The sequence below is a fragment of the Carassius auratus genome, chromosome 6 (genome assembly GCF_003368295.1).
Source record: "Carassius auratus strain Wakin chromosome 6, ASM336829v1, whole genome shotgun sequence".
NCBI classification, from domain to species: domain Eukaryota; kingdom Metazoa; phylum Chordata; class Actinopteri; order Cypriniformes; family Cyprinidae; genus Carassius; species Carassius auratus.
Window position 1 is genome coordinate 7,342,127 of NC_039248.1, and position 25,892 is coordinate 7,368,018.

At 36.6% G+C, this 25,892-nt stretch overlaps 3 protein-coding genes across 6 annotated transcripts; 2 read left to right on the forward strand and 1 right to left on the reverse strand.

Moving 5' to 3' along the window:
- Positions 1-324: 324 nt before the first annotated feature.
- Positions 325-7,892, forward strand: casp8l1 (caspase 8, apoptosis-related cysteine peptidase, like 1). Of its 2 annotated transcripts, none has more exons than XM_026259225.1 (6): positions 325-634; positions 830-897; positions 5,576-5,693; positions 5,781-5,903; positions 6,019-6,517; positions 7,314-7,892. In XM_026259225.1, the coding sequence occupies exons 2-6, from the start codon at positions 832-834 to the stop codon at positions 7,450-7,452; spliced, it is 945 nt and encodes a 314-aa protein (XP_026115010.1). In that variant the 5' UTR covers positions 325-634; positions 830-831; the 3' UTR covers positions 7,453-7,892. The 2 variants fall into 2 exon arrangements, with proteins under 2 accessions (XP_026115010.1, XP_026115009.1); XM_026259224.1 differs by having other exon boundaries at positions 353-634; positions 830-933.
- Positions 7,893-15,749: 7,857 nt separating this feature from the next.
- On the reverse strand, positions 15,750-19,467 carry LOC113088368 (caspase-8-like). Its single transcript, XM_026255759.1, has 5 exons — positions 19,377-19,467; positions 18,377-18,726; positions 18,190-18,295; positions 17,106-17,604; positions 15,750-16,973 (listed from the first exon to the last, which is right to left on the reverse strand). The coding sequence occupies exons 2-5, from the start codon at positions 18,701-18,703 to the stop codon at positions 16,847-16,849; spliced, it is 1,059 nt and encodes a 352-aa protein (XP_026111544.1). The 5' UTR covers positions 18,704-18,726; positions 19,377-19,467; the 3' UTR covers positions 15,750-16,846.
- Positions 19,468-19,649: 182 nt separating this feature from the next.
- dytn (dystrotelin) lies at positions 19,650-25,851 on the forward strand. 3 transcript variants are annotated; one of them, XM_026259226.1, is made up of 14 exons: positions 19,650-19,732; positions 20,041-20,112; positions 20,230-20,431; positions 20,518-20,603; positions 20,708-20,808; positions 20,888-20,959; positions 21,193-21,356; positions 21,626-21,737; positions 21,942-22,072; positions 22,158-22,296; positions 22,447-22,520; positions 22,617-22,776; positions 23,333-23,801; positions 23,963-25,851. In XM_026259226.1, the coding sequence occupies exons 1-14, from the start codon at positions 19,714-19,716 to the stop codon at positions 24,064-24,066; spliced, it is 1,905 nt and encodes a 634-aa protein (XP_026115011.1). In that variant the 5' UTR covers positions 19,650-19,713; the 3' UTR covers positions 24,067-25,851. The 3 variants fall into 3 exon arrangements, with proteins under 3 accessions (XP_026115011.1, XP_026115012.1, XP_026115018.1); XM_026259227.1 differs by having other exon boundaries at positions 22,617-22,767; XM_026259233.1 differs by having other exon boundaries at positions 23,333-24,074.
- Positions 25,852-25,892: the final 41 nt, after the last annotated feature.

Genomic DNA, 25,892 nt, shown 5'->3' on the forward strand with positions numbered 1-25,892 from the left:
GGATATATTTTTAAAAAATGATAATAATAATAATTATTTTAACCATCTTTCTAAAAAAATTCTTTTTCTGATCTGCTATTAGTTAAAGCTCTGACAGAATATTGGAAATTGACATGTCCTGAAGAGAAGTTATTTCAGATAATTATGCATTTTCAAAATAATATAAATCGTTTTATTTAACCAATTGCATTATGCTATTTGTAAAAGGAGACACTTCTTCATTGAGTTCACATTTGGACGATTTAGCCACATGTATTTTATATAACCTACTTTATGTTTGTATTTTTTTAAAAGTGTTTTACAATCAAATCATTGTTTACCAGTATGCTCTTGGTTGTTTCAGAGCAATTATTATATTCTTTACGATTTCCATTTTGACAGACTTTCGAAGGGCGGAGATTGGGAATCTCATAGCGCGAGGATCTCAGATTCCTCCCTCAGATTCCTCCCTCCTTCTCTCTCTCTCTCTCTCTCTCTCTCTCTCTCACACACACACTTTCTCCCTTCCTGCCTGCAATCTACTCGGTCAGTCAACTGGTTTAAATACCCGTGTCCAAAAACCCGGCAACATCAAAATATTTCCTTCTAGACTGGTCTGCATTGTTTCTTAAACCACTGTACGTTTTTGGCTAAGGTGAGTGTTTACAGTTTACTGATTAAAGTTTTCGCGCCTGTGCACAAAAGCGCGCGAAGAGCAAAACTTCCTGTTTTCTCCACGCACGCAGCACTGTGAACTAAATAATGCACCAAACATATACGAAATTCTAAGTTCTAAATTTGATGAATGATTTCGTTGATATAAAAACATGTAACGTTTCTGTTATCACAGATATGGGTAAAATTGGTTCTGCCGGCACCCAAAATCGGACAAGCCAGAGAAACAAGAATAAGCAGAAGGTCAGAGCATCAAATGGATCAAAGCGAAAAAAGACTGTAAGGAGTAATTCATAACAAAGTATTTAATTTTATTAACACAGTGAAAGTGAAAGTGATGTGATGTGATGTGTCAGACTTGGAATTTGTACTCTGCAGGTATTTAATAGGGCTGTTTGACTCCGACTCCCACGATTTAACCTAACTGTCGAAATTAATAAATTTATTTTGGCCGAAATTACCTTAAAATGAGCTATTCATGGTCAACGATGTTAGTTTGTTGACGACACCTAATTTTACAAAGAGAGAGAGAGGAAAAAAAGGGCCGTGGTGATTACGTATATAAGGCATAATGGGCTAGGTGCACAAGATGGCGCGTGAGATTCAGCTCTTGCAAGTGTGTGCATACTTACCACAGGTGTTGTGCCCAATTTCGACCCCCTGCCGAATTATTACCTGGCAGGGGGTCGAAATTGGGCACAACACCTGTCTTAAGACGTTCTCATTTACTGTAAAGGAAACGTACAAATTAAACTTGGCTAGATGTATATAATTAATGATTTTCAAATTTAACAGCAGATAGTGGTATATCAAAAACATGGGGAAACATCCATTCCTACATTTTTGCGTACCTCTGTGTGGAAATTCATCAAGATACAATGCGGAGATTGCTTTATTCTTCTGTTGATTATGTGGATCAAAGACAGCGTCAGGTTAAAGGGATAGTTCACTTTCAAATTACATTTTGATATGTTTTAGCTTACCTCAAAGGCATCCAATATGTAGGTTTCTTTGTTTCTGCAGTATTTCCCATTTTGATATTTTTAGGTCAAACCGTTCTTGTCTGTGACTAATACAATGGAGGTCTATGGTCACCACCTCAAAGAGCATGCACCGAGAAGTCCAAATTAAACAATTACCCATCGTAAGTACACATTGATGACCTAAGACACGAAAGGAACGGTTTGTGTAAGAAAACAAACAGTATTTATATAGTTTTTACCTCTTGTTCACAACCACGTCCAACTGATCTGAGAGCACGCGTGCTTCCTGTTTTCGTGACTCGTGTGACGTTTGCGCGTGCTCTGGCTTAGTCTGTGCAAGCGCGGAAAGAGCTCAATGTTTACAATACGCCACCAATCTGCTCTGTCTGAAATATAATACAGTAATTCTAATTAATTTGTTTATAATACACCCTATAATCATTGCGATTATAATAAAAATACAACACATTACTCACATTACACACGTCGCCTCCAGTTTATACGTGGCAAACTAAACACAACGTGCAAAACGCTGCGACTCAACAGTGGAGAAAACTCAGGAACTTCAGTCAGGCAGGTGTGTGATGCGATACTGTCAATGTCCTTGTTGTCCTGTTGCTAGTTATGGCATTGCTATGTTCCATTCGTGACAACATATGCTCTCCACTTCTGTTGGCATCTCACAACACTTGCTACTAAAACACCACCAATTTTAAAGAGATCTCTGTCTCTCTGAGGCTTGAAGATGTGCTGCCTGCAGCGGATGCTTCCTCCATCGCTCTGAGTTCTTGATCTGTGTTTTCTAGTTCAAATAAATATGGTTGTGAAAAAAATTCAATGTTGTCTGTTGATATTTTGAAATCGTCTTCCATTGCAATTTCCTGTACGTCTAAATATGTTCAGATCTTCATAGTGAAAGGTAACACTTAGGGATGCACCGAATATTCGGCCACCGAAAAATACTTTTATCACCGAAACAACACGGCCGAAATGTTGTGATGACGCAAACAGAAAACGTGACCTGCACGTGCACCTGCATAGCACAGACCACGAGCTCCCCGCAACATTCACTTCACACCAGTGGGTCTTAATAGAGAACATTCTCTCTATTATTATTCCTTTATACGCAGCACTAAAGGGTCTCCTAACAAAGAGATTGAGACGGACCACAAAGTGAAAACAAAAAAAAGTACAGTCTTATAGAGTCTGTTAGCACACGTCTCACTGAGATCTTTTCGGATCCTCTGCACTTCATTGCGAATGTGCTTGATCCGGGTTATAAAGACCATTACTTGAATGCGGAAATAAGGCAGCGCGCACGAGAAAGGATCCAGGCCACGCTGGATGCGGAGAAGTGCCAAGCGCAGGAGACAGATCAGAGTGCAGAAAAAAAGACTCGTCTCTGGGTATGCACCCTCGTTGTCTGATATGTTCAGTGAAATTCTGCAAGAAAGTGCCTCACATAATAATAATTCGTTGGCTATTGTTCTTGTTCTTAGGCTACTATATATGTGACTTTATATATATATATATATATATATATATATATATATATATATATATATATATATATATATATGCATAAATACATGCATGCATACATACATAATATCAGATTGTAGCCATATTTCTGCTAGATTTTCTGCTAGATTTCTGCTTTAATTTAATAAAAATGTTTATTTATGCCCTGGCCCTATTTAAATACACTTTCTCAAATATTTCTCAAATGTCAGGCAGATGACAAGCTCAACTGCTCAACAGCCAGATGGTTATCTGTCTGAAGTCCCCATCCCCAGAAGTGATAACTCTCTTGCCTACTGGAGAAGTAATGCACTTTCTAGTCCTACAGAGAACAATTTCAAATGCACTTCACCTAAATGCACTTTGTTTTTATGAGAGAACTGTTCATTTTAAAACCTTTCTGCAGGCCAGTAGGCCTGTACATTATTATTAAATATACACATGAGTGGGATACATTTTTAGTTTGAATTTTATTTTATACTGTGCATTGTTGCAATGTGCTTAATAAATATTTGCATAATTTGTAATTTTGTATTTTTATGTTTATGTAATTGTAATTATCTCTGAAACTTTAATATTAATTTATGCAATTGCAATGTCTTAATTCTAGTAAAGTTAGTACACGGTCATAGCAATAAATGCAATGGTACTAATAATTGGCATAATTTATTTCGGGGTTTCGGTTTTCGGCCTTGGTTTTCTCTTTTTCGGTTTCGGACAAGAATTTTCATTTCGGTGCATCCCTAGTGTAAACCATAGACAGTAAGTGTAAACAATGAGTGACGTACATGCGCGAGAGATAACTTCTGGGGCTTTCGCGCTTGCGCAGACTAAGCCAGAGCAAGTGCAAACATCACACAAGTCACGACATCAGAAAGCACTCGCGCACTCAGATCAGTTGGACATGGTTGTGTACAAGAGTTAAAATCGGTATAAATACTGTTAGTTTTCTTACATAAACCGCTCCTTTCGTGTCTTAGGTCATCAATGTGTATTTACGATGGGTAATTGTTTAATTTGGATTTCTCTGTGCATGCTCTTTGAGGTGGTGACCATAGACCTGCATTATATGACTGACTGACAAGGACGGTTTGACCTAAAAATATAAAAATGAGAAATACTGCGGAAACAAAGAAACCTACATCTTGGTTGCCCTTGAGGTAAGCTAAAACATGAAAGTGAACCATCCCTTTAAAAAGTCCACAGGGATTTCTTCTTTCAAACACAAAGCACTCTAATATGCAATGCTTTACATTTTTGATTTTGTTCTGACTGTTATGGAAGATCAAGGTTTCTGACTGTCAAATGAGACGCAGAGAGATTTTTGATAAAGCATGTTTTATTAACTTTATTTGATAACTCATAACTGTAACTGTACAATTAAAGTGATGTAATTAGTAGTAATAGTAGCCCTTATGGTACAGTAGGTTTGCATTAAATAAAACATCGCTGTTTGCATTCATGTGGTTTTTATCAATGTTTTATTTGTTTTGTGAAAAAAATCTGCAGCATAAATCATTATGACTATGAGCAGCGCAAGTATATTGTTATTCTTTTGCATTAATGATCAGATAAAACAGATATTAAATTTAGTCATGTATTAGTTTACGGTGTAAAATAATAAAATATGTTGTGAGAATAATGATGAAACAGCTGATGTATGTGCAAAATTGAGAAATGGATACTTATGAAGATAAATCGCAGCCCACGTCTCACAAGGTAAATATTTCATAAAAAAAAAAAAAAAATCATTGTAATACAAACATTTCCGAGAAATAAGTAATTTGTACATTTTCATAATTGGTAAGATAAAAATACATTATGTACGTAGCTGTGTATACACACCATGAGTTCAACTTTTATTTTGTGAACAGAAGGGAACATTTGTATTTCATTAATTTGCCAGACCCAGACATACACAACTTTCAAATCAACTGGCTCAGTTAACATTTAAATAGTATAGTAATAATTTCAGTGTGTATCTTATTTGCATTTGAAGTGATATCATAAATCCTGTAAACATATAGAAGGTAATATTTGGATTTCTCTGGTTCTCTGCACTGATGTTTAGCACAACCGGAAGTATTTTTGCACACACTCGCAAGACCGGAAATCCAAGATGGCGGAAATATGCAACTAGCCCATTTACATCCAGCCGGTTGTTCTCGCAGAATACACCCGACAGGGTGATCAGGACCCCGACGCTTATTACACGGCTACTTGCCACATAAATAAATAATTAGACACAAAATATTGTTTTATAACCATGACATTTCAGGTCTGACTCTCCAACCATTAGGCCACAACTGCCTCTAACAGACTAAAATGTCCTGTTATTTAGATTACATAGATGCTTTTTGAAAAATATTTCTGAGCCATTTTATTATTATTATTAAAAGTATTTGTATGTCATGTAGGAAGACAAAGAAAACCTTCCTGAATGTGTTCAAAAGACAAATGTACTTAAAAGAAAGCGGGAACCCCTTCAATCAACTGGCAATATTTCTGATCACTACCCTAAAAAGAAACGTGTGGGTAAGTAGTTTACAATCTGTTAGGTTTATAAATGAACAAAATATTAGCCAAACATATCCTTCTCCTAACATCTCCTTATTCTCACAGTGTCAACACAGAAGGAATTTTATTCCACGTCAAATAGGCCTCTTGGATATTGTTTGATCATAAACAACTACAACTTTGAGAGAACGTCACTTGGAAACCGGAGAGGGACAGAAAAAGATAAAGGTACTTTTGTGAATTTAATTTTTTTTTTTTAGATATGTATGTCAATATAATCTTCTACTGGATTTGTCAAATATGGCTTTGTGAATGCCTAAATGCATTTACCTTTGTCTTCTAGATGATCTCACCAGAGTGTTTGAGAACATGTTTTTCAAAGTTGATGTGCGGAATGATTTGCAAGCATCAGATATGCAGAATGTGATAAAGGAGCTTGCAGAGAGGGATCACTCTCAGATGGATGCTTTTGTCTGCTGCATCCTGTCCCATGGAGAAAAAGGCTCTGTTCTTGGAATAGATGGAAAACCAGTTCTGATCCGTGAACTCACACAGCCTTTTGCTGAATGCCAAACTCTAGTTAACAAGCCGAAGCTTTTCTTCATTCAAGCCTGTCAGGGTAATGAGGGCCAGCAAGGTGTGTGTATTGCAGATGGACAGGAGAATACCAGAGAAGAAAGAACATTTGAGAAGGATTCTCATACTGTTGCATGGCACGGTGTCCCTAAAGATGCTGATTTTCTCATTGGAATAGCAACGGTTGAGCACTACAGATCTTTCCGCCACATAAAAGATGGGTCCATCTTTATCCAGGAACTCTGCAAACAGTTGGAAAGTGGCTTGTGAGTTGTGTTCTTGTTTTAGGTTTTAGGTTTTGATTTTGAAGCTTATGTTAGAATTAAAGAGACTATTTGCATTCGATGTTCAGAAAATTTAAACCATAAATTACATTTTGCTGAATATTCACTCACTTTCAGACCATCCAAGATGTAGGTAAGCGTGCTTAGCTATAGCATTACATCACTTGTTTACAAATGGATCCTCTGCTGTCTGAATGAGAGTCCTGTAAAAAAGACTATCCCCTGTTGTCCTTTCACATCAAAATATTTTGTTGAGTGGTTTTGGACTTCATGTAAATGGTTATGTGCATATTTCTCTCCTTATTCAAACGATATAACTTTTTCACAATGTATTTTAGTCAGATGTAACCGTTTTTAAGTTAAAAATGCTTTTTGCTTCACAAGACGTTAATGAGCTGAATTCATGATTACTTGTAGATTGTGATGTTTTTATCAGCTGTTTGAAGTCATTCTGACAGAACGCAGAGAATCTAATGGTGAGCAAGTAATGTAATGCTACATTTATGGAAATCTGTTCTGATTTAAAAAAAAAACTTAATCTACATCTTGTTTGGTCTGAGGGTGTGTACATTTTGAAAGAACTATTCTTTTAATATCCATTTTGGGTGAGTTTTTCAAAAGTAATCCAGTGCATTTAAAACACATTGTGGTCTGATCATCACCATCTAAGGTTGAGAAATGCATATGGCCACATACCATTTGTAAACAGTAATGCATTTTGATGTGTCACAGACAACACCTACTCATATGACTGACTTGTATCTTTTTGTTCTGGCAGGAAAGAGGACATACACTCCATTTTGACAAAGGTGAATAGAATAGTGAGCTCCAAAATCCTTCAGGGTTGCAAGCAGATGCCTGAGGTTCGCTACACTCTAACCAAAACACTGGTCCTGCCCATGAAGCAAAGGTCTTGATTTATTTGAGGCATGACAATCTGGCATCCATCTCTTCCTCTCTTGTGGGAAAAGTTCCATTTGTAATGCATTTAGAATATTATTAATTCTGAAAATAATGTACTGTTCTTTGTACGTTGCTTTTTACATCCAAGATGAAATCATCGGGTTAATCTGGCCAATTCAGTTCTTTAAACGCACCTGTTGTTGATGATTAGCATGGCTGGATTCAGTTATCTGAGATAACTGCGCGTACATGGGTTGCTTTAAGGGGTTATGTATCAATACTCGAAACCACGAACAATGCAGCAATTGCCTGGTATCAAAACAGCAACTTAATCACATTATATAATTATAAGGCACTTGACGAAAAACTTGACACATTTCTGGACTTTTATAAGGAAACAGCCAAGACAACAAAACTACATAAATGTTATAATAGATAAAAGGGGGGGTGAAATGCTCATTTTCACTCAATATCCTGTTAATCTTGAGTACCTATAGAGTAGTACTGCATCCTTCATAACTCCAAAAAGTCTTTAGTTTTATTATATTCATAAGAGAAAGATAGTCTGTACCGATTTTGCCCGGAAAAACACGAGCGTCTGGAGGCGTGACGTGTGGCCGGAGCTAAAGAATCACGAGCGTGAGTAAGCTTTTGCGTTGAGAGAGTTTGGAAGCTGTGATAGCTGTGAAGGCTGAAACTGAACGAGAGCAGCAGCAGCAACGACTCGCTCCGAGCGGGGCTCGAACCCGGGTCTCCGCATGGGAGGTGGACGCACTAACAAGGAGGCAGAGATATTTTAAGCAGTTTTACTCACCGCATGCGGTTCCAACACACGATCGTGACCCTTTTTCATTGGGACTGCATTATCCTTAAGAAATAAACGATGTGCAAATCCGGCGTCAAACTGGGCCTTGTTTGTAAAACAAGCATCTTCGAAATGCAGGGAACAAACAAAAACACTTGCACAACTCCGTTGATGCTCTGTAAAAATAAACTCCATCCACTGGTCCATTAATGCTGTTTCTCTTTTGGTAATCTGTGCAGGGTTGTCTTGCCCTGGCAACCAAAAACACACTCCTTTTGGTGACATTTCGCGACGCTCTCGCTCTGATCAGTGAGTCTGTGCTCAGCCTCTCAGTACTCTGCTATACGGGAGTGCGCGCTCTTCCGGCAAACGTGCCCTAGGACCCATATAAGGAAATTCCGCTCCATCTAACGTCACACAGAGCCATACTCGAAAAAAACTTTCAGAAACTTGTGACAAACCGGAAACGTACAACTTAATTTTTGAAACTTTGTCCATGTTTAGCATGGGAATCCAACTCTTTAACAGTGTAAAAAACTCAGTATGCATGAAATAGCATTTCACCCCCCCCCTTAAATGAAATGTGCATTGTTGTTACAAGTAATTAGCAATTCATATTTCAAATTTAATGTAAGTTTTGAACAGATTTGTTTTCGTGACAGCATTTAAACAGCAATTAAAGTTTCTTAAGGGTCAAGATCATGCTATTTGCATCTCCTGCGCTACATCAAGCCACTGCCATCATAGCTGTCACCACTCAGATTAATGCACGGCTCTACGTTATGTGTGTAAGACTCTAATACAATTAAGAAGTAATTATTTTATGGTGAATAAATCAGTAAAACTGGCCATGTTTATAGTATTAAAGACTACATAACATTATTATATCATCTTTAAATACATTTTAAAATAATTATTATTTTAAATGATTGTCCCTGGATCAGTAGGATACTCTTGTAATATAATAAAGTGGTGGTAGCAGAAAGATTTTAAGTATCAATTCTGCTTAAAAAGATGTGATCTAATCCTGTTTACATTAAATGAGTCTGCTCCCAAGCAGGTTTAAGCTTGTGGACCTGTTGCTGTAGCAGTAACTCTGAGATGAGCTTCGAAGAACCAACCAATCCAAGATCGCCAACAATCAAATCCAGCTAACTGAGTTAGCAACGTACAAAGAACGGACCCCTGTTCTGTTGAGCTTTATTTCCTTTTGTTGTGTCCCTGGAAGACGAGTAATAATGGTTGGTTTGATGTTTTATTCATACGGATGCTAAATCATGCCAAATGACTTGTCAGAGGCTAGTGTTGTCAAAAGACCCGGTTCTTCGGTACCAAGTCGGTACAAAAAACAATGTAAATGTCATGGTTTCTTTAAGTACCGGTAGTACCGATTACCCGGTCAACCCGGTTCTTGACGCATACAGTGTTATGATTTCCGTGAAGCATAAAACGCAGACGGAATCTCAAAATACTGAATTTTTTTTTAAGGTTTGTGTGATATGCACTAAGTTCTGTATTGTAAATAGCAGTTTGTAATTAAAAAGTGTAAACCAATAGTTCTCAACTTGTTCTTTATGATTAAACAGCTCTAGGCTTGAGTTGGAACAAATGTACGTTTTTTCACAAACACTTTCATGAAAGAACTGAGGTGTGCAGTATTATAATAATAATAATAATAGAGTAAAGAAGGAGGCTTCTTGATGTCAACCATCTGTTTTCTAAATAACAAGGGGAGTCGACCTTGTTCAAATTTTTGATTGTTGACCTTTTTGACCTTTTACACTGAGGGATTTCACCCTTGACCTTGGACCACCCACATGTCATGTTAACCTTTAACCTATTAATAATCTCCAGATATCAAGATGCCAAATGGTTTTAGCATATTTGGAATTCCAGTGTTGACCGGTGAGCTTATAATTATCTCTGGCTATCAATATGACAATCAATATTTAGTATATCTGGAATTTCGTGACCTCCGGCGGTAATATGAGGACTGATTGATTTTGAATCTTTTCAGGTCAGATCTGAACTTTTTCAGGTTTATTTTTGACCTTTTACATTCAGAGCCATCTGTTGACCATGTGGGTATCCTGCCTCATTCCATCTCATGGTCACTTTACAGCAGGGATAGGCAACTTCCGTCCTGGATGGCCACTGTCCTGCAGAGTTTAGCTCCTATAGTAGTCTACAGTATATGATACACCTTATGTCAAAAAAGATAGATGGCTTTGACCTTTGTGACCTCCCCCTCCTCCCCCATAGCCCACCCATGATGTGTTGACCCCGTGACCTGTTAATGATATCCACATGTGAAATTCTGACGTAAACCTTTGACCTCCTGACATGCCAAATGATGTTTGTACAGATGTTTGACCGTGTCAGAGCAGTCAAATCTCCCACAGAGTGAGAGACAGCAAAAAAACCCTGGACACCAGATGGGGCAAACCCCACGGAAGTCGGAACAGACCATTAAAATCTTCAAAAACATTCTTTGGGAGCTCATTCATTAACTGTCACTGCTCGGACACGGTCAAATATCTGTACAAACATATGTCATCCCAGGAGGTCAAAGGTTGATGTTGCACATCTGGATAGGTCACAGGATCAACACAATGTGGGTCACAAAGGTCAAAGCCATCAATCATTTTTGACATAAGGTGTATCCTATAGAATACTCACCACTGCAACAGTTGTCGTGTTTGTCTTAATCCCATGTTCTTTAAGATATTGTGATGAGCAGTTTTTTGTTTTTCATCAACATAATTCCAAAATTGTTTAGCATATCTGAATTTGTCACAATTGTAAATATGTTTAGTTAAAATATTAGTTTTTAGTCATTTACAAAGTTAAAATTAATAATGCTTCTATATACTTTTAAATATGATAGTTACAGGTGCCTCTAAGCGGAGTTAAACATTGTACTTTTATACCTCATAGATTAAATTGTGTGTGTGTGTGTGTGTGTGTTATATGCTCTAATGATCTATTAAAATTTTGTATTCCTTTACTTATTTTGATATTGTTTGTTCATCATTAAATTCGGTCAAAAGAGTGACAGTAACACACCATGAGATGGAATGAGGCAGGATACCCACCTATGGTCTGCAGATGTGGCTGGATTTAAAAGGTCAAATATAAACCTGAAAAGTCGATCTTCATGTTACACGTCCTCCCGGAGGTCATGCATCAATGCCAGACTTCCACATAATAAAACTATCCGCGTATTGACGGCAGAAGATAGTTGTAATTTCCAACATCCTAAAGCCATATGGCATATTGACCCCAGAGATTATTAAGAGGTCAAAGGTGAATGTAAAATGGGTGGTCCAAGGTAAAGGTGTCAAACCCCTCAGGGTAAAAGGTCCAGCATAGTGACAACTACTGTAGGTTGATGCAATGATGTATAAGCATTTTAATAAGCCTCTGTCATAGCAAGTATCCCAAAATACACCCCCAAACCTATTGGTCTGCAGTGCTGCCGAGTGGTTTCAGAACTTTGCTGCCGTACCATGGGAGCAGCAGGAGCAGTGATACTAGTGCCTGAAAAGTAGTACACAATGTAACTACAGAAGAGTCAAGTTTTAAATAGGAAAAAATATAGAAACTCTTTGGTCATTTTTGAGAAAGATGGTAACGGTCTAATCTGATTCAATGATCTGGGCTAAACTAAGCCAAAATGGCTACCGCCAGACCTGGACATCAGCTAAATGGATTAGAAAATGGTAAAACTAAACTGTTTAACATTAGGGGAGCTGGAAAATTTGATCTTTTTTTTTTTAAGTGGAGTGTTCCTTTAAGAACACTTTTAGGAAAATATATTAAACATATAACCAGCACATTTCACTGCTGGTTATATATGCTCTATATAATCATGTATGTGACAAATAAAAATCTTGAATCTTGAGGAGGGGGTTTGTGTATAATAGAGGAAGGAAGGAAGTTTTTTCCTTAAAGGGACACTGAGTAGGAATTACTCCCATCTAGTGGTGAAATTGTATTTTGCATTCAAACTAATTTTGCTCTCCAGCGCCTCGCTTTTTCAAATGCGCGTTGCATCTACGGTAGGCGATATGTACCAAAAAGCTTTGACAGGATGTCTTCTAATAGCACTTCGTCGAGTTTTCCTTCAGGTGAACAGGTGTGTTATTTCAAACAAACTGCAACATGACAACTAACAAACGAATGTTACAGTATGAATTACTGACTGTGGAAAACATGAAATATTGTAATTAGTAGTTATGTCTAATTTATTCGTTATATTTTCTGAATTATATGCATTGTTAGATATAAAAAAAATATTATAATATAGACTGTAACACTGACTTACCTGTCGAGAAGAAAACTGGCCACTTCAGCGTCTCTTTTAAAATCTTTATCAAGCATTAGCTCTTTCCACCTAGAAAAAGCTTCCCCGACATTAACTCTTGTTTTCTGTAATCTACGGTCACTTTTACGTTCTATTTTTGACTGTTTTGGCGACGATGTTTTCTTCTCCTGTGGCGCGGCATATGTATGGTCCATAATAAGAATGCAATCCAGACTTTTAAACTTGCCGGTGCAGTTTCAAGCGCCTCTCACTGCTCTGCACCTGTGTTTCTGGCTCTGACCGAAAACGCGCTGTGGAAACGCGTTGGCTTAGTACTTTTTGTCCCTCTCTGCTATTATAGTTTTGCAAGATGGCGGAACTACATGGAAGCCTCCGTCAACCTACCCGTCCCATGTATATAAAGATAATAAATTCTTCATTTATGAGGATTAGTTTAAACATTGGCATAGGTATTTGTACACCATTGAGGGCATATTTATGAATAAAAATATTGATTTTAGATGATAAAATACCTAAAAAGTTACTTATTGTCCCTTTAAGACAATCATATTTTTACTGATCAACAATTAAACTAACCAAAACCAAGAACATAGGAAGCACTAGGGCTATATGTCCAGACAGGTCCAATAGACTAACAAGAAAAAATGTAAAGAACTAAAAGATGAAAAAAAAAAAGACTACAAACAAAACAGGGAATATGCAACATTTTCAGGTTCAGATTTATTTAGGTTAATACACCTTTTGCCCAGTCGATTATAAGGGAAACAGGTCAATTTAGCTCAAAGGGAATCATTTAAAATTTTAACGGTTTAAGACTAAGTTTCACGGCTGATCACTGAGGTGCCCTGCGATTCATTGAATGAACCATTTAACATTAAATCTGCACTGGATATTAATATCCAAACTATAGTGAAAACACTATTAATTCGCACAATAACAAGATCGGCAGTTTAAGACATTAACTTGTCTGCACAAAACACAAGATACTTCTCTTTTCAATGTGAATAAGGCTTTATTAGATAAATCTAAGACATATAAACTAATCTAACACATAAACGCACGCACTCACACATTCACACAAGTTGCAGGAAGATATAAAGTTCGTGAATAATTAGTTTAAGAGAATGAAAATGTGGAATCCCATGTTTACAGCAATACGTGAAATTGCATAGACATGAACAGCCATCAATCAATTAATTAACCCTCGCATTGAGTTTTGTCAATGAGGTTAAAATTATATTAGATAGACCAGTACAGATGAGAGTCTGGAGATACTTGCATCATCTGTGTAAAGGGGTTCCCTTTGTTGTCATTGGAAAGGGGGTTTCCGGAGGTTGGTGATTGGCTGGAAGTTGACTTGACTTGATTTTAACTTTATTAATCCCCAAAGGGAAATTTAGATGTCACAGCAGCACAACCATACAATGATTAAATTAAAACAACTTTAAAACAACATTCACAAACAACATAAAAACTTGTTCTTCAGTATGAAGTTGCAAAGCATTGTAATTATATACAAAAACATAAATCCTAAAAAGTATGTCATCTTAAATAACACTGATTATACAACCTAATTGCCGTTGGGAAAAAAGACTTCCTATAACGCTCCCTGTAACAATGTGGATGGATCAATCTTAAGCTGTGGGTACTCATAAAGTCACTAACTATTTCATTTAAAGGATGACAATCTTGATTCATCATTGAATAGAGTTTCCCAATCATTCTATCCTGCATTATCACCTCAAAGGTGGGTAACACACTCCCTACGACAGAACCTGCCTTCTTTATTAGTTTATTTAAACAAAACTAAAACGAAACTTTCAATGGAAAAGAAAATAAGCTAAAGTAAAAGAACAGAAGTAAAGTTTGACGAGACTAGGTGGTGTTTCTTCTCATCGTGGCTAAGTAGCAGCAGGCGTGCAGGCCGACGCACACTGGAACGGCGCTCAAATAATGCTTAAAGTGATGACTAAAAGCATGAATAGGAGCAAAAGCTACAAGCAGGCTAAAAGCTAAAAGCAAGCTAAGAGCTAAAAGCTTAAAAGGAGGCATGACAAATAGCAAAAGCTAAGAATTCGACATTTGACAAATAACTGACGGTCAGAAATGTTTCAAGCAACCAGATTCAAACAAATACATACTAAACATGAATATTTATCCTTAAGCCAGAGGTTCTCAATTTAATAGTTATTAAAATACATACACAGTAAGTGATTATAAACATGGTAGTCAAATGTGTGGGTTACATATAAATGAATATGGAGTTAAGCAATGGACTGATATTCATTTATAAGTCTTTTTAAGTTCATTTTGGTGAATCTTCATCTATAAAAGACAGTTTCAGTGCCATTCCCTGACATAAAGATATTCTGTGGAGACCAGAGGTTAAAATGCCCCCCTTAGGAATTTCAGTCTGGTTCTGCTAGGTGGGGGGAAGTCCATGCAAGGATCTTGTTTACTCTCATGCTGTGTTCACACCAAACGCGAATAGAGTGTCAAATTCGCGTCTAGTTTGCCACTTGACCATTTTGAGACCATTCGCGCGAGCAGTTTGTTTCATTCGTGAAATTAACTTCACAACAAAGGCGAATTCGCGTCATGGGGGGGCTTCTGCCAGCTGAGTTCACGCAGAATTTTCAACCGCCATTTTTATTCAGATAATTTTCAAAATATTACTGTTATTGTGTCATGAAATGTAGTTTTAAAAGTATTTCAGGCGAGAATGTAGTTGTTTTAAACTCAAATATGCAGTTTATTTATAATGACAGCGTCTATTTAAAAAATGTGTTTCGCCGATCTCGGAGATGAGCTCCATGCGATCAGCGGGAGCTCCGTCATCATGTATCCACCGAGAGCAGCCTCACCTCGGCTAGATCTTCTGACATTTGCCGCTGGCTCTGATGTCTCTTTAGTGGTTCAAGATAAAATATAATTTGTTTGGGGTAAAATGAAACGTTTCTTACCTTTGGCCTTTATTCAATTTATCTATTAATATGTTTTTTATATATATATAGGTCCTTTTTATTCCTGTCTCTATAGAAATATTAACTTTTGTCATATAGCTCCGGTTGACTGCTCACTGACAACATCAGTCGTTCCTCCTTGTTGAATGAGTGGAGAAGGGTATTCCTGCACAACCTGAGGCTGCAGGAACATACTGTTGAGTGACTCCTAGCAGGCTCCTGATTGGTTAATGCGGCACGAATTGACGCCAAAGTTCACATTTTTCAACTCGGGCGGCAGACGCGAATTCACGTCAAACGCTAAATGCACAAAAAGCACCATTCGCTCTTTACGCGCGAAACGCTCTATTTGTAGTCACTATAGACATGCCTTTTTAAGATCTAATTAATGCCCGAGAATTACATTTTAAAAGGTCCTAATATTCACATTTTGGTTATGATAATATCTATATATATATAATATATATATATATATATATATATATATATATATATATATATATATATATCCATTTCAGAATGATAAAGCTGTGTTTTTATGTTACAATTAGTGTGTAATTTCAGTGCATAGTAGAAAACTGTTCCCTGTGAAACAAGTTGGGATAAAACCAGCAGGGTTTGTGTCTTACTGCACCGATAAAGCACCATAACAATAGCACACTATGACAAAAAGAAATGGTTAATTTGTTAGTTTTTTTCTCATAATACTGTTTAGCATAAATTAAAAGATTATTATTGCAGTTACAGGAAGAGGAGAATACTGATCTTGAGGAGGAAGTACTGCCACAACAGAATTATTCAAGTTGATGGCACGTCTTAACACATCTACAGTATGTAGAGAATTTGAATTAGGTTCATGTTATCTTGCTTAATTCATGCATTAATCACAAACTAGTTTGTAGTAATAACAGCTCTTTTGTTAAATCTACATTTGATGCATACATTTTCTGTTCTCCTACACTACATATTTATGCATATGTGTTGCATTGCAGATGACTGAGTAATATAATATCAAAATGCATTCTATTCTAAATGTATTAAATTACCATATTTAAAGACTATTTAATTGTAAAATACCTGGATCGGTGTATATGAATTGTATACAGATTAAAATGACAGTAAAATGACATGCAAAAATGCAGTAAAAAGTTACTTATAAAACTTAAAAAATTGTTTTATCTCAAATGGCTCATGATTCCCTTCAAGTAACCAGTGCCGTTCCTGATTTAAAAACAAATTTTAAGAACATTATAAATATTTAAAACCATAATTCATATCAAGCAATGCCGTATGCTGTAGGAGCTTTCAGTGGTTCACGCTGGCAGCAGGACCAGCTTCTTCCTCATGGCGACTTCTTGGACGGGCATCTGTTTGCCCCTGAATCCCTGACTACTAACCTCATTATTCACATGAAGCAGGATGGTCTGGATGTCTGTAGCCCTGGAAACATAATTTTTTTTTTTACTTTTTTAATAGTACATATAGATTTGGTGCATGTAATCCTTTATGTTTTTCTCTAATTTGTCTACTCAAAATTATCATAGTGAAAAAAAAAACCTGTTACAAACTTACATTGGACAAAGCTCCTGTAGATTTCGGCAGAGTGACTGAATAAACCAGGAGCCCCCTTTTGGGCTTCTATAAGAAAGATGACCATCAATGGTTGACCTGGCAATAAGGAAATCCGTGTCAACCGGGATTGTGATATCAAAATTATCACCATCCTCCTCCATCTCTGACTCTCCATCATCTGGAGCATCCGCTTGGACTTGCACAGGTTGCTGATTTCTTTTCCCACGACATGCTTGTATGAAGAACAGCTTGGGCTTGCCAGTTAGCCTCTGGCAGTTATTGCCATTGAAAGGCTCTCGTATTTCATCGACAGAAATAACAGCACCATCGGTTCCACAGACTCCTTTCTCTATGCCATGGGAGAGGATGCAGCACACAAAGCAGTCTCCATGTACTGTCTTCCCCACATCCTTGAGGAGATACTTCATCTCAGCTGCAGTTTTATTTCTGTGCTCCTCCACCACAAACCCCAGCCAGCGGAATACTTCGGCAAGACACTCTGGGGTTTAAAAGAAAGAATAAGAGCAACTCTATCAATCCAGCCAAACAAATCATTCTAAATAAATGACCTAAATAAATAAATACAAATATTATAATTAATAATTGAATAAAAATGTGAATTATTCTTAAACTACTTCTAAAAGTATAAATAAACTTATAATTAGATTTATTCAAGCAAATACAATTATTTAATGTTTCCCCTTACACAATGACTAAAAGTAAATACGGAATATTTCACCCCAAAAAGAAAATTTGCTGAAATCTACCCATTTTTAGGCTATCCAAGGTGTAGATTCGTTTGTTTTTTTTGTATCGGAACAGATTTGGAGAAATTTTAAAAAATGGATTTGACCAGTGGATGCTCTACAGTGAATGAGTGTCATCAGAAAGAGAGATGTTGATTAAAAAAAAACTTTCTCCAAATCTGTTTCCAAATCAGGAACGAACTCATCAATATCTTAGAATACTTGAGGGTGTGTAAAATATCAGCAAACTTTCATTTGTGGATGAACTACTCCTTTAAAGTATCTTATACTAAATAACTAAAAACATCAAAAAAAAAAAAAAAAAAAAAAAAACTAACTTTGGTCCTCATCTGATCCCCTTCTTACATCCATTGTTGCAAAATCCACATTATTGATGATTACACAGATACCACGTGGAATTTGTTCTATTTTGTATTGAGAGACCTGAAATAAAAGCACATATGAACAGAATAAACTTGATTGCCGCATTTACAGTAGTCTGAATCTTTCAAATATGAATGTCACCTCCTGCACTGGAAAGGTGTGTGGCATGGCTGGAAGAGCAGTAATGGCATGAACCTTTAATTTTGGATACATTTCCAATATCAAGTCCTGTCTTAAAAGGTCTATAAACTGGTGACAAGTTTCCTCCCCCCTTCCCATGATTTTGTCAAGTAGTTTGATGACTTTCTCCTCTCTTTTTTTAATATCTGAGAGGTTCCTGTAGTCACGGAGTGTAATAAGTTCAGCCTCCTGCACATGCTGCAAGATGATATCGGGATCTTCAGATAAAGCCTCCAAGAGGAAAGTTTTATTTTGGAGAATTCTGTTAAATGATTCTTTTTCGCACATAGTTTAAAATCTGCACTGAAGAACTGGAAAAAAGAAGAAGAGAAGTTAGTCTTTGTAAGATAATAATTGTACACAAAGCATCTTCAGTGCAGTAAATTGTTCTTTTTCACCTCAAAGCAAAGATGCATGCTATACAATAATATAATAAGCAGTCAATAAACTAATAACCAATAGTAGGCTACTGACATGGACTAAGTGAAACAAAAGCTCTGCTCATACATTATTAACACCAAGTAATACAAACCAGCTAAGTAGCAGCTTGTGCACGCGAATTTGTAAGTTGCACAAGGCTTGATGTTCACACAAGAAACATTTCATGTTACAGCGATCAGGTGAGCCACAAGTTCAATATTATACTTTAAATCGATTTATTAATAGTTCGACATATTATGGAATGCTTACTTGACAATTTACTATTATGTGTTTATGACTTAAGAATTAAATAGATCGCCTTACAATTCTCTGACGAATCGGCTAAAAGAAAATGTAGCTTTTCAACTATTTTTTGCATTCGCTTAGATTAGTGGTATTTAATTTATTTGCACTACTTAAATCACAATTATACATATCGAAGCCTATCTAATGTACAGTAATAGTAGCATAGACGCTTTTAGATATTTTGTTGTTAATAAAAACTTTGTTACATTTAAAATTTTACATGCAAATCACCCACCGTTTTATCAGATGATGTTTTTCCCTCGAAAATCGAGTGACCGCGCCTAGATCAATAACTGTGGGGTTGCCAGATAGTCAAGGTTGCCAAGTCTTCTGTTGGCTCGACCGCTGTAAATAGTCAATGAAAGAGTAATAATTGAACTTAAAAAAAATATATATATAAAAATACTTTATTTATAGGAATTATAAACAGTATTTACAACAAAATGTAAATGAAAGTGTAATAAAAAGCATTTGGCCTACAATAACTCTAAAATGTAAATAAAAGTGTACTACTTTTTTATTTTCCCAGTTGTCTAGAAATAAACTAGTGGCTTAATGAGCAGTGGACTGTTATGGATTTGGATAACACTGGTAAGTTTGATCCCTCTTTGCATTAATAAAAGATTGAAAATGGCAATTAATGTTTGTGTATAAAGTAGCTCCTGGAGAGGGCTTGTAGATAATAAGATAGGCTATATATTAATTGAGTGTGTGTTCACAATGAAATTAGCACAATTTCAGATCAACGCAACTATATTTTTATTTTTTTAAATAGCCTACAATTATCAAAATAGATCCCATCAGTTTATTGAAACAAGTTGTGTTTTGCACTGAATGCTATTATTGTTTGTCTTCTCTTTTGAGGTCTTTTCATGTGTCATTTATTTCTCCCATAAAAGGTCCAAATGAAGTTCGTTCCGCAGTGTATCGAGCTGCTCTAAAGCTTCGCACGTTACAAAAACTATGTCAGAGTGAGTTTTTCCATGTTTAATTTATGTGAAATACAACTGGGTGCATTAGTATTATATTATATATCTCACCCACCTGCCATTTTCATCTCATAGTGAGTCTTTCATTTCAATCTCCAGTGCATCTGGTGTCACTGCAGGATTTGCGCCCAGTGCTAAATACTTTAAGCAGTTCTGGGGGACCAGTGATTAGTCTTGCTCAAGAAGATGTTCAGCAGTATCTAGAAGATCTATTCCAGAGCATTTCACATGAACTTCCTGATGAGATGGTCCCTGAAGCCACAGATCAAACCACCAGGCTTCTCTTTAAACTGTTTGACAGGTGAAAGATAACTCTATTGATTCGACATCGTATAGTCTGTTTTTGTGTTTATGCATGTGCACTTTAAACTTTCTGCTTTCTTTTAGAGAGCAAACTGGTGTTATTCTGCTCCGGTCGGTGGAGGCCGCGCTGATCGCCCTCTGTGGAGACACTCTCTCAGCTAAACAGAGAGGTCTGTTCCACATTCACTTCACCTCCTCTTCAGATTATATCTATCTTTCAGGATGAAATAATGTTGCTAGGTTGTTAGATTGTCTGTGTTTGTCTCTTTTGCAGCTCTGTTCCGACTGGCTGAGAGCTACGGTGGGAATCAGGAGAGTGACAGGGGCTCTGTCAGTCGAAGTGCACTCAAAATCCTGCTGGAAGACCTCAGCCAGGTGAGAGAAACAATCCAATCATTCAGACCCACTTCTAACAAATACTAGCATATTTCTAACTACAAATGATCTGGTTAAGGTTCCAGCAGTTGTTCAGGAAAACCACGTTTTTGGTCAAGCGGAAACTGCAGTGTGCTCTTGCTTTAATGGGGTATAGTATATTTTTCCAAAAACGTATTACCGTTTTGGTGATGAAAATAAATGCAACCTTGGCGAGCATTAGATACTTCTTCTAAAACATAAATTTACTCAATTATTCCAACCTTCTAAATTAATTATTAATTTTAGAAAGTATGTCACTCACAAGAGGACCATCCTATTTTGTGGAAACAAAACGTTTGAAAATCCCTGATTTAGCTGAATATTTTATTCACATTCTCTTAGGTGAATAGTGCACGTGTGACTGAAGAGCATTTTATTGGCTGGCTGCAGTCAGAACCCCGGCTGCTGTTATGGCTGTCCACTCTCTACAGGATTTCAGTGAGTGAAGCTGTACAGCACAGAGTCCGCTGCCATGCCTGTAAAACCTTTCCTATCACTGGCCTCAGGTGTGTTTTTTCATTGTATTAAAAATACTTGATGGGGTTTTAATCTGGTCCACTGGCCCTTTGTAATATGTCTGTTCCAGGGTTATTACTGTTTGCTAAAAACAAAGTTAAAATGGAAATAATGAGTAAAAGAAACATAAATGATAAAAACATAATTACTGAAAATAAATCTAAAATGAAAACATAACATAAAATAATACTGTTACTGCATGTATGTATTGGGATTGACATGTATGCTGTCTGATGATAATGGTATGACCTGTCCATAGGTATCGCTGTTTGAAATGCCTGAACGTACACCTCTGCCAAAGCTGCTTTCTGACCGAGAGACGCAGCAGGAAACACAAGCCCTCTCATCCTGTACTGGAATACTGCACTCAGGTGTGCAAACAAGCATTTGATGTTTTAGATATATTAACTAGGGTTGTTAGTTCAACGCTTAACGTGTTTGTTTGTTTATTCATTTAGAAATAGTATAGAATTTGAAATATTAGACATTCGGCAGCTTTTCATTAGGCCAGGAGTTTTAATAACAGAAGTACATATATATATATATTATGGTGATATACATTTTTCTGTGTTTAGCCATCCTGGAAGGAGTCAATGACGTCCCTGGCCTCTAGTGCTCGACACGCTTTGGTACCTCGTCACGCTCGGAGAGAAGCAGAGAGGAAGAGAGCCCTGCGAGCAGGCTCTAGTGCAGAGCTGCAATACAGGTACACATTTACCGTGTATACCATGTGTTTTTCAGTGATGAAATACAGCATACAGGTGATTTCATGTGTCTATGTGTCTTTGCAGTGCCCCTTCTCCAGCGCTGCTGTCTATAGCAGGTCCAGACATGCATAATGCTCCTGAAATAAGTCTGACTGCCACCCCTGCTGCGGTTCCAGTAGAGTCTAAAGGCCTGCAAACAGAGGAGACTCAGGAGATTCCTCAGGTTACTTACCAGTAATGTTGCATGTTACAGAGTGCAACAAGGGGTTCCTATAAGTAAAATTCACTTTATAGATGATCATAATTATACATAATAAATGATCCCCCTTGATGTTTTTTTAATTTATTTTTTACCTTTATGGTGTTATTATAGAGAGAAACAGCAATTCTCCAAAAAGACCTCAGTGTTACTCAGAAGGCCATGAGGGATCTGCAGAGAGATAAATGGTGGGCCCCAAAAGAAATCTTTTGAGTATTGTGTAGCATGTTTTTGTAATTGTATTCTTGTATTGGGCCTCGGTGTGTTTGTGATGTTATGGTCAGGCTCTTGGAGAAAGAGTTTCAAGTGTGGAGAGTTGCAGCCCAGTCAGAGCATGATTCACTGGAGGACAAGTGTACTGAGCTGAAGACCATGATGGAGACCATAAACCAACAGAACCAGCATCTGGAAGAAGAACTGGACAGAGTCAGACATGTAAGAGGGGTCAGTCCAAAATTATCTGGGCCTAAATCGAAGATATTTGCAGCAGATTTAACATGAGCTAAGAAACTAAACGTAATGCATATTTGTAAGTTATACATAAAAGAAACAAATAAGAATGAGGTACGATTTCTATAACTCTACTAATAAACACAGACAATAACTGGGTTTAATATAAAAATGTTCACAAACAATTTTCATCAATAGGCTAAGCTAACATCCAGATTGTTTCAATCTCATTTCCCATTTTAACTAATTACAAATTACTTGTTCCACAGCTAGCCATATTTTATGTTAACCATCTTTAACTGAATAAATTCATGCACATTTATGCTGAATTTAATATAATTTTGTAATATAAATGGATGTTTAAAAATATAAATTGAATTGTAATAATCTTATAAATGTAAAAAGGTAATAATAAACTATGCCATGATTGCCAAGTGCATTTCATTTAAATATGACAAAAATAACATTGTTTATGTTAAAACTGATTCAAGAGATGCCAAGGAACATATAATAGATTCTTTAATAGTTTTTTTTTCATTGTCACATGCAGATGTTATGTGTGAGGGACAGCGATCGGTTCAGAGGTGACTTTCGTTCGCATTCAGAGCTTCAACCAGAACACGATGACAGCATTAGTGAAAACGACTGGACTCAACCTGGGTGTTTAAAACCTCAAGACAGCTCCAGTGAAGAAGAGCAGGTTCAGGAGGGGGGAGAAGCATACCAGGAAGAAAGAATAGAAGTGGATGAGGAGACTCTTTATGAGGTATCAGAAGACATCTCCACAAATCTGGATGATGAAGACGAGGATGTCCATACAGCTTCAGGGCACCAAGAGGAAGCTGAGGAGGAGGAGCTGCTGCATAAAAGACAAGTTCTTTCTTTACTTCATCAGTCCATGTCTGATTTAGCTCTGGAAGATCACTCAGACTCAGATGACTCCGAGGTGGATGAGGAAGAGGAACTTTGTGAGCTTGTACAGCGACTTCGAAATGAGCTTTCGCTATATACAGCCACAGGTTTGTGCTGTCATTTTTATAATACTTTGTAGCATTGTCTAGAATAAGTTACATATCCAAAATGCATCAAATTCTTTTAAATATGTTTAATTATTTTAAATATTCAGTAATAATATAAAATAAAAATATGTTTTTGTGGCCGATTTTTTTCTCTCCATCAGGGTCAGTCAGTCTGAAGAAAGAAAAGCTAATGACGGCAGCGGAGGGAGTGAGAGATTCTGTTTCTCATCTTGTCACTTCTGTGAGAACCACCAGTTTGGCATGAGGGCAGCCAAGAGAACTTTCCATAACCTGCAAACAATGCAAGCCCATTTCCATCTCTCATTCCATCACAAGGTTAATCATAACAGCAGATGCTCACAGTGGACTGATGGTCACACTCACAATTAATAAAATCTAAAAAATAAATAGGTTCCAAGATTTATTTCACTATTTATATGAAATGAGACACTGGTTAATATTAGAGGGGCACTGATACTGACATTCAGATGATACAGAAAAGGCAATAATTACATTCTTGTTGCTATGAAAATATTTGAATTGGTCAGTTGTGACATTCAACAGTCAAATTATTTGCTGTTCAGGACAAGAGTGTGTTTGCTTTGATTTGGGTCTTTCTGGGTTTAGTTTGAGATAATGACCAGGTGACCCTTATTTATAGCCCATAACTTACCAATATAACAGACCATTGCAGCTTTGTCTAAAAATATAAAATCACAGTAAAACTAAGGAAAAAGCCACAACATATAGCAAATAAATAAATAAATAGACCCAGTGTTTGATTAGATTATTCTTGACCAAAATATAAATACTAAGAGAACAGAACTATAGTCTATGGATTATAGGTAAATGAGAAGTCATTATTTAAGAGAGTTTCTGAAACAAAGTTATATAGAATACACATACTACAACTATGAACATTTGTAACCCTGAGATAAGCAGAGAAAGAAAAAAAAACATTTTCAGCATTTCATATGTGCATCTAAGTTGAAAGACATGTTGTAGGGAAAACTAATATAGGCAGAAGTCAATATTGGACACTGATACCATTAACATTAAATTTAGAAAAAATCTAATATCGAGTGATAAATGATATCATTCATGCCTAGTTAATGTGATTTTATAGCAAATTTATATGCTTTTTTTATAGATTTTTTTTAAAAATACCAGACATTTCATTATTTTATAACAGTCTGTTGGACAATAAATAACCATTTTTTATTATGGGTTCTGAATTTTTTTTTTAATATGGAGAGTTTTAAAATTTCAGTGTGATTGCAAAGTCTACCAAATAAAAAGGAAAAACTGAGAGTACTAAACGGAAGACTTCTGAACTGATGACATGCTTGATGAAATTTTTTGTCAAGTTCTTTATTATCATTATTTGTAGTTTTGGCAATGTTTCCATGGGAACATGAGATGGCTGTAAAAGGGCTCAGGGTTTAGAAGATGAGTTCAAAAACCTGAAGGTGTAGATCAATGATGATATAGAAAAACACCCTTTCTTTCTGCTCTTATTCCAGTGGCTCCCTCTATCGAAACAGCCCCATTCTATTAATAATATCATTTGAATATCACAAGTGCCTCAATTATGCTGTCCCACACAGATGACAATGACATTTTCATTTTCAGAAGCTGAGATTTTCATAGAAACATTCATTTTACGTTATCAGAAGCTTATTATAATGTCAAACATAGATGGCCGAGCATATAAAAGACTGCCTTATTAATAATCAGCTAGCTTGAGATCGATTTCATTGTTAGTCTCAGTTGAGAATTCTTTACCAAACCGTAAGGTTTGTGCAATGTTTCCCTTTGCATAGTAAGTAAATGATAACTGTTTTTCCTTTGACATGCAGATACCTTGAAAAGCGCAGCAGGGTGTGTGGGCTCCGCCCCCAGTGCAGTTACATCATGCAGCTCTCTGATTGGCCAGTGATGACATTCAGGTCATGGCCGACCTACAGGGCCAAGCCAGATTAAAGTTTGTTGTTTTTTTTGTTGTTTTTTTTTCAAGGGGAACAGTAATTGACGTCATTAGGCATATATATATATATATATATATATATATATATATATATATATATATAT

Excerpts from the sequence above, each read along its gene's own strand:
- casp8l1 (XM_026259224.1), top strand. The coding sequence starts at position 832 with ATGGGTAAAATTGGTTCTGCCGGCACCCAAAATCGGACAAGCCAGAGA. Across the intron at positions 934-5,575 it reads GATCAAAGCGAAAAAAGACT|GAAGACAAAGAAAACCTTCC; the intron begins GTAAGGAGTAAT and ends TATGTCATGTAG. Across the intron at positions 5,694-5,780 it reads CCCTAAAAAGAAACGTGTGG|TGTCAACACAGAAGGAATTT; the intron begins GTAAGTAGTTTA and ends TTATTCTCACAG.
- LOC113088368 (XM_026255759.1), bottom strand. The coding sequence starts at position 18,703 with ATGTGCGAAAAAGAATCATTTAACAGAATTCTCCAAAATAAAACTTTC. Across the intron at positions 17,605-18,189 it reads GGGATCAGATGAGGACCAAA|AGTGTCTTGCCGAAGTATTC; the intron begins GTTAGTTTTTTT and ends TTTAAACCCCAG. Across the intron at positions 16,974-17,105 it reads CTACAGGAGCTTTGTCCAAT|GGCTACAGACATCCAGACCA; the intron begins GTAAGTTTGTAA and ends TTATGTTTCCAG.
- dytn (XM_026259226.1), top strand. Across the intron at positions 20,604-20,707 it reads TCTCTCAGCTAAACAGAGAG|CTCTGTTCCGACTGGCTGAG; the intron begins GTCTGTTCCACA and ends TCTCTTTTGCAG. Across the intron at positions 23,802-23,962 it reads TTCGCTATATACAGCCACAG|GGTCAGTCAGTCTGAAGAAA; the intron begins GTTTGTGCTGTC and ends TCTCTCCATCAG.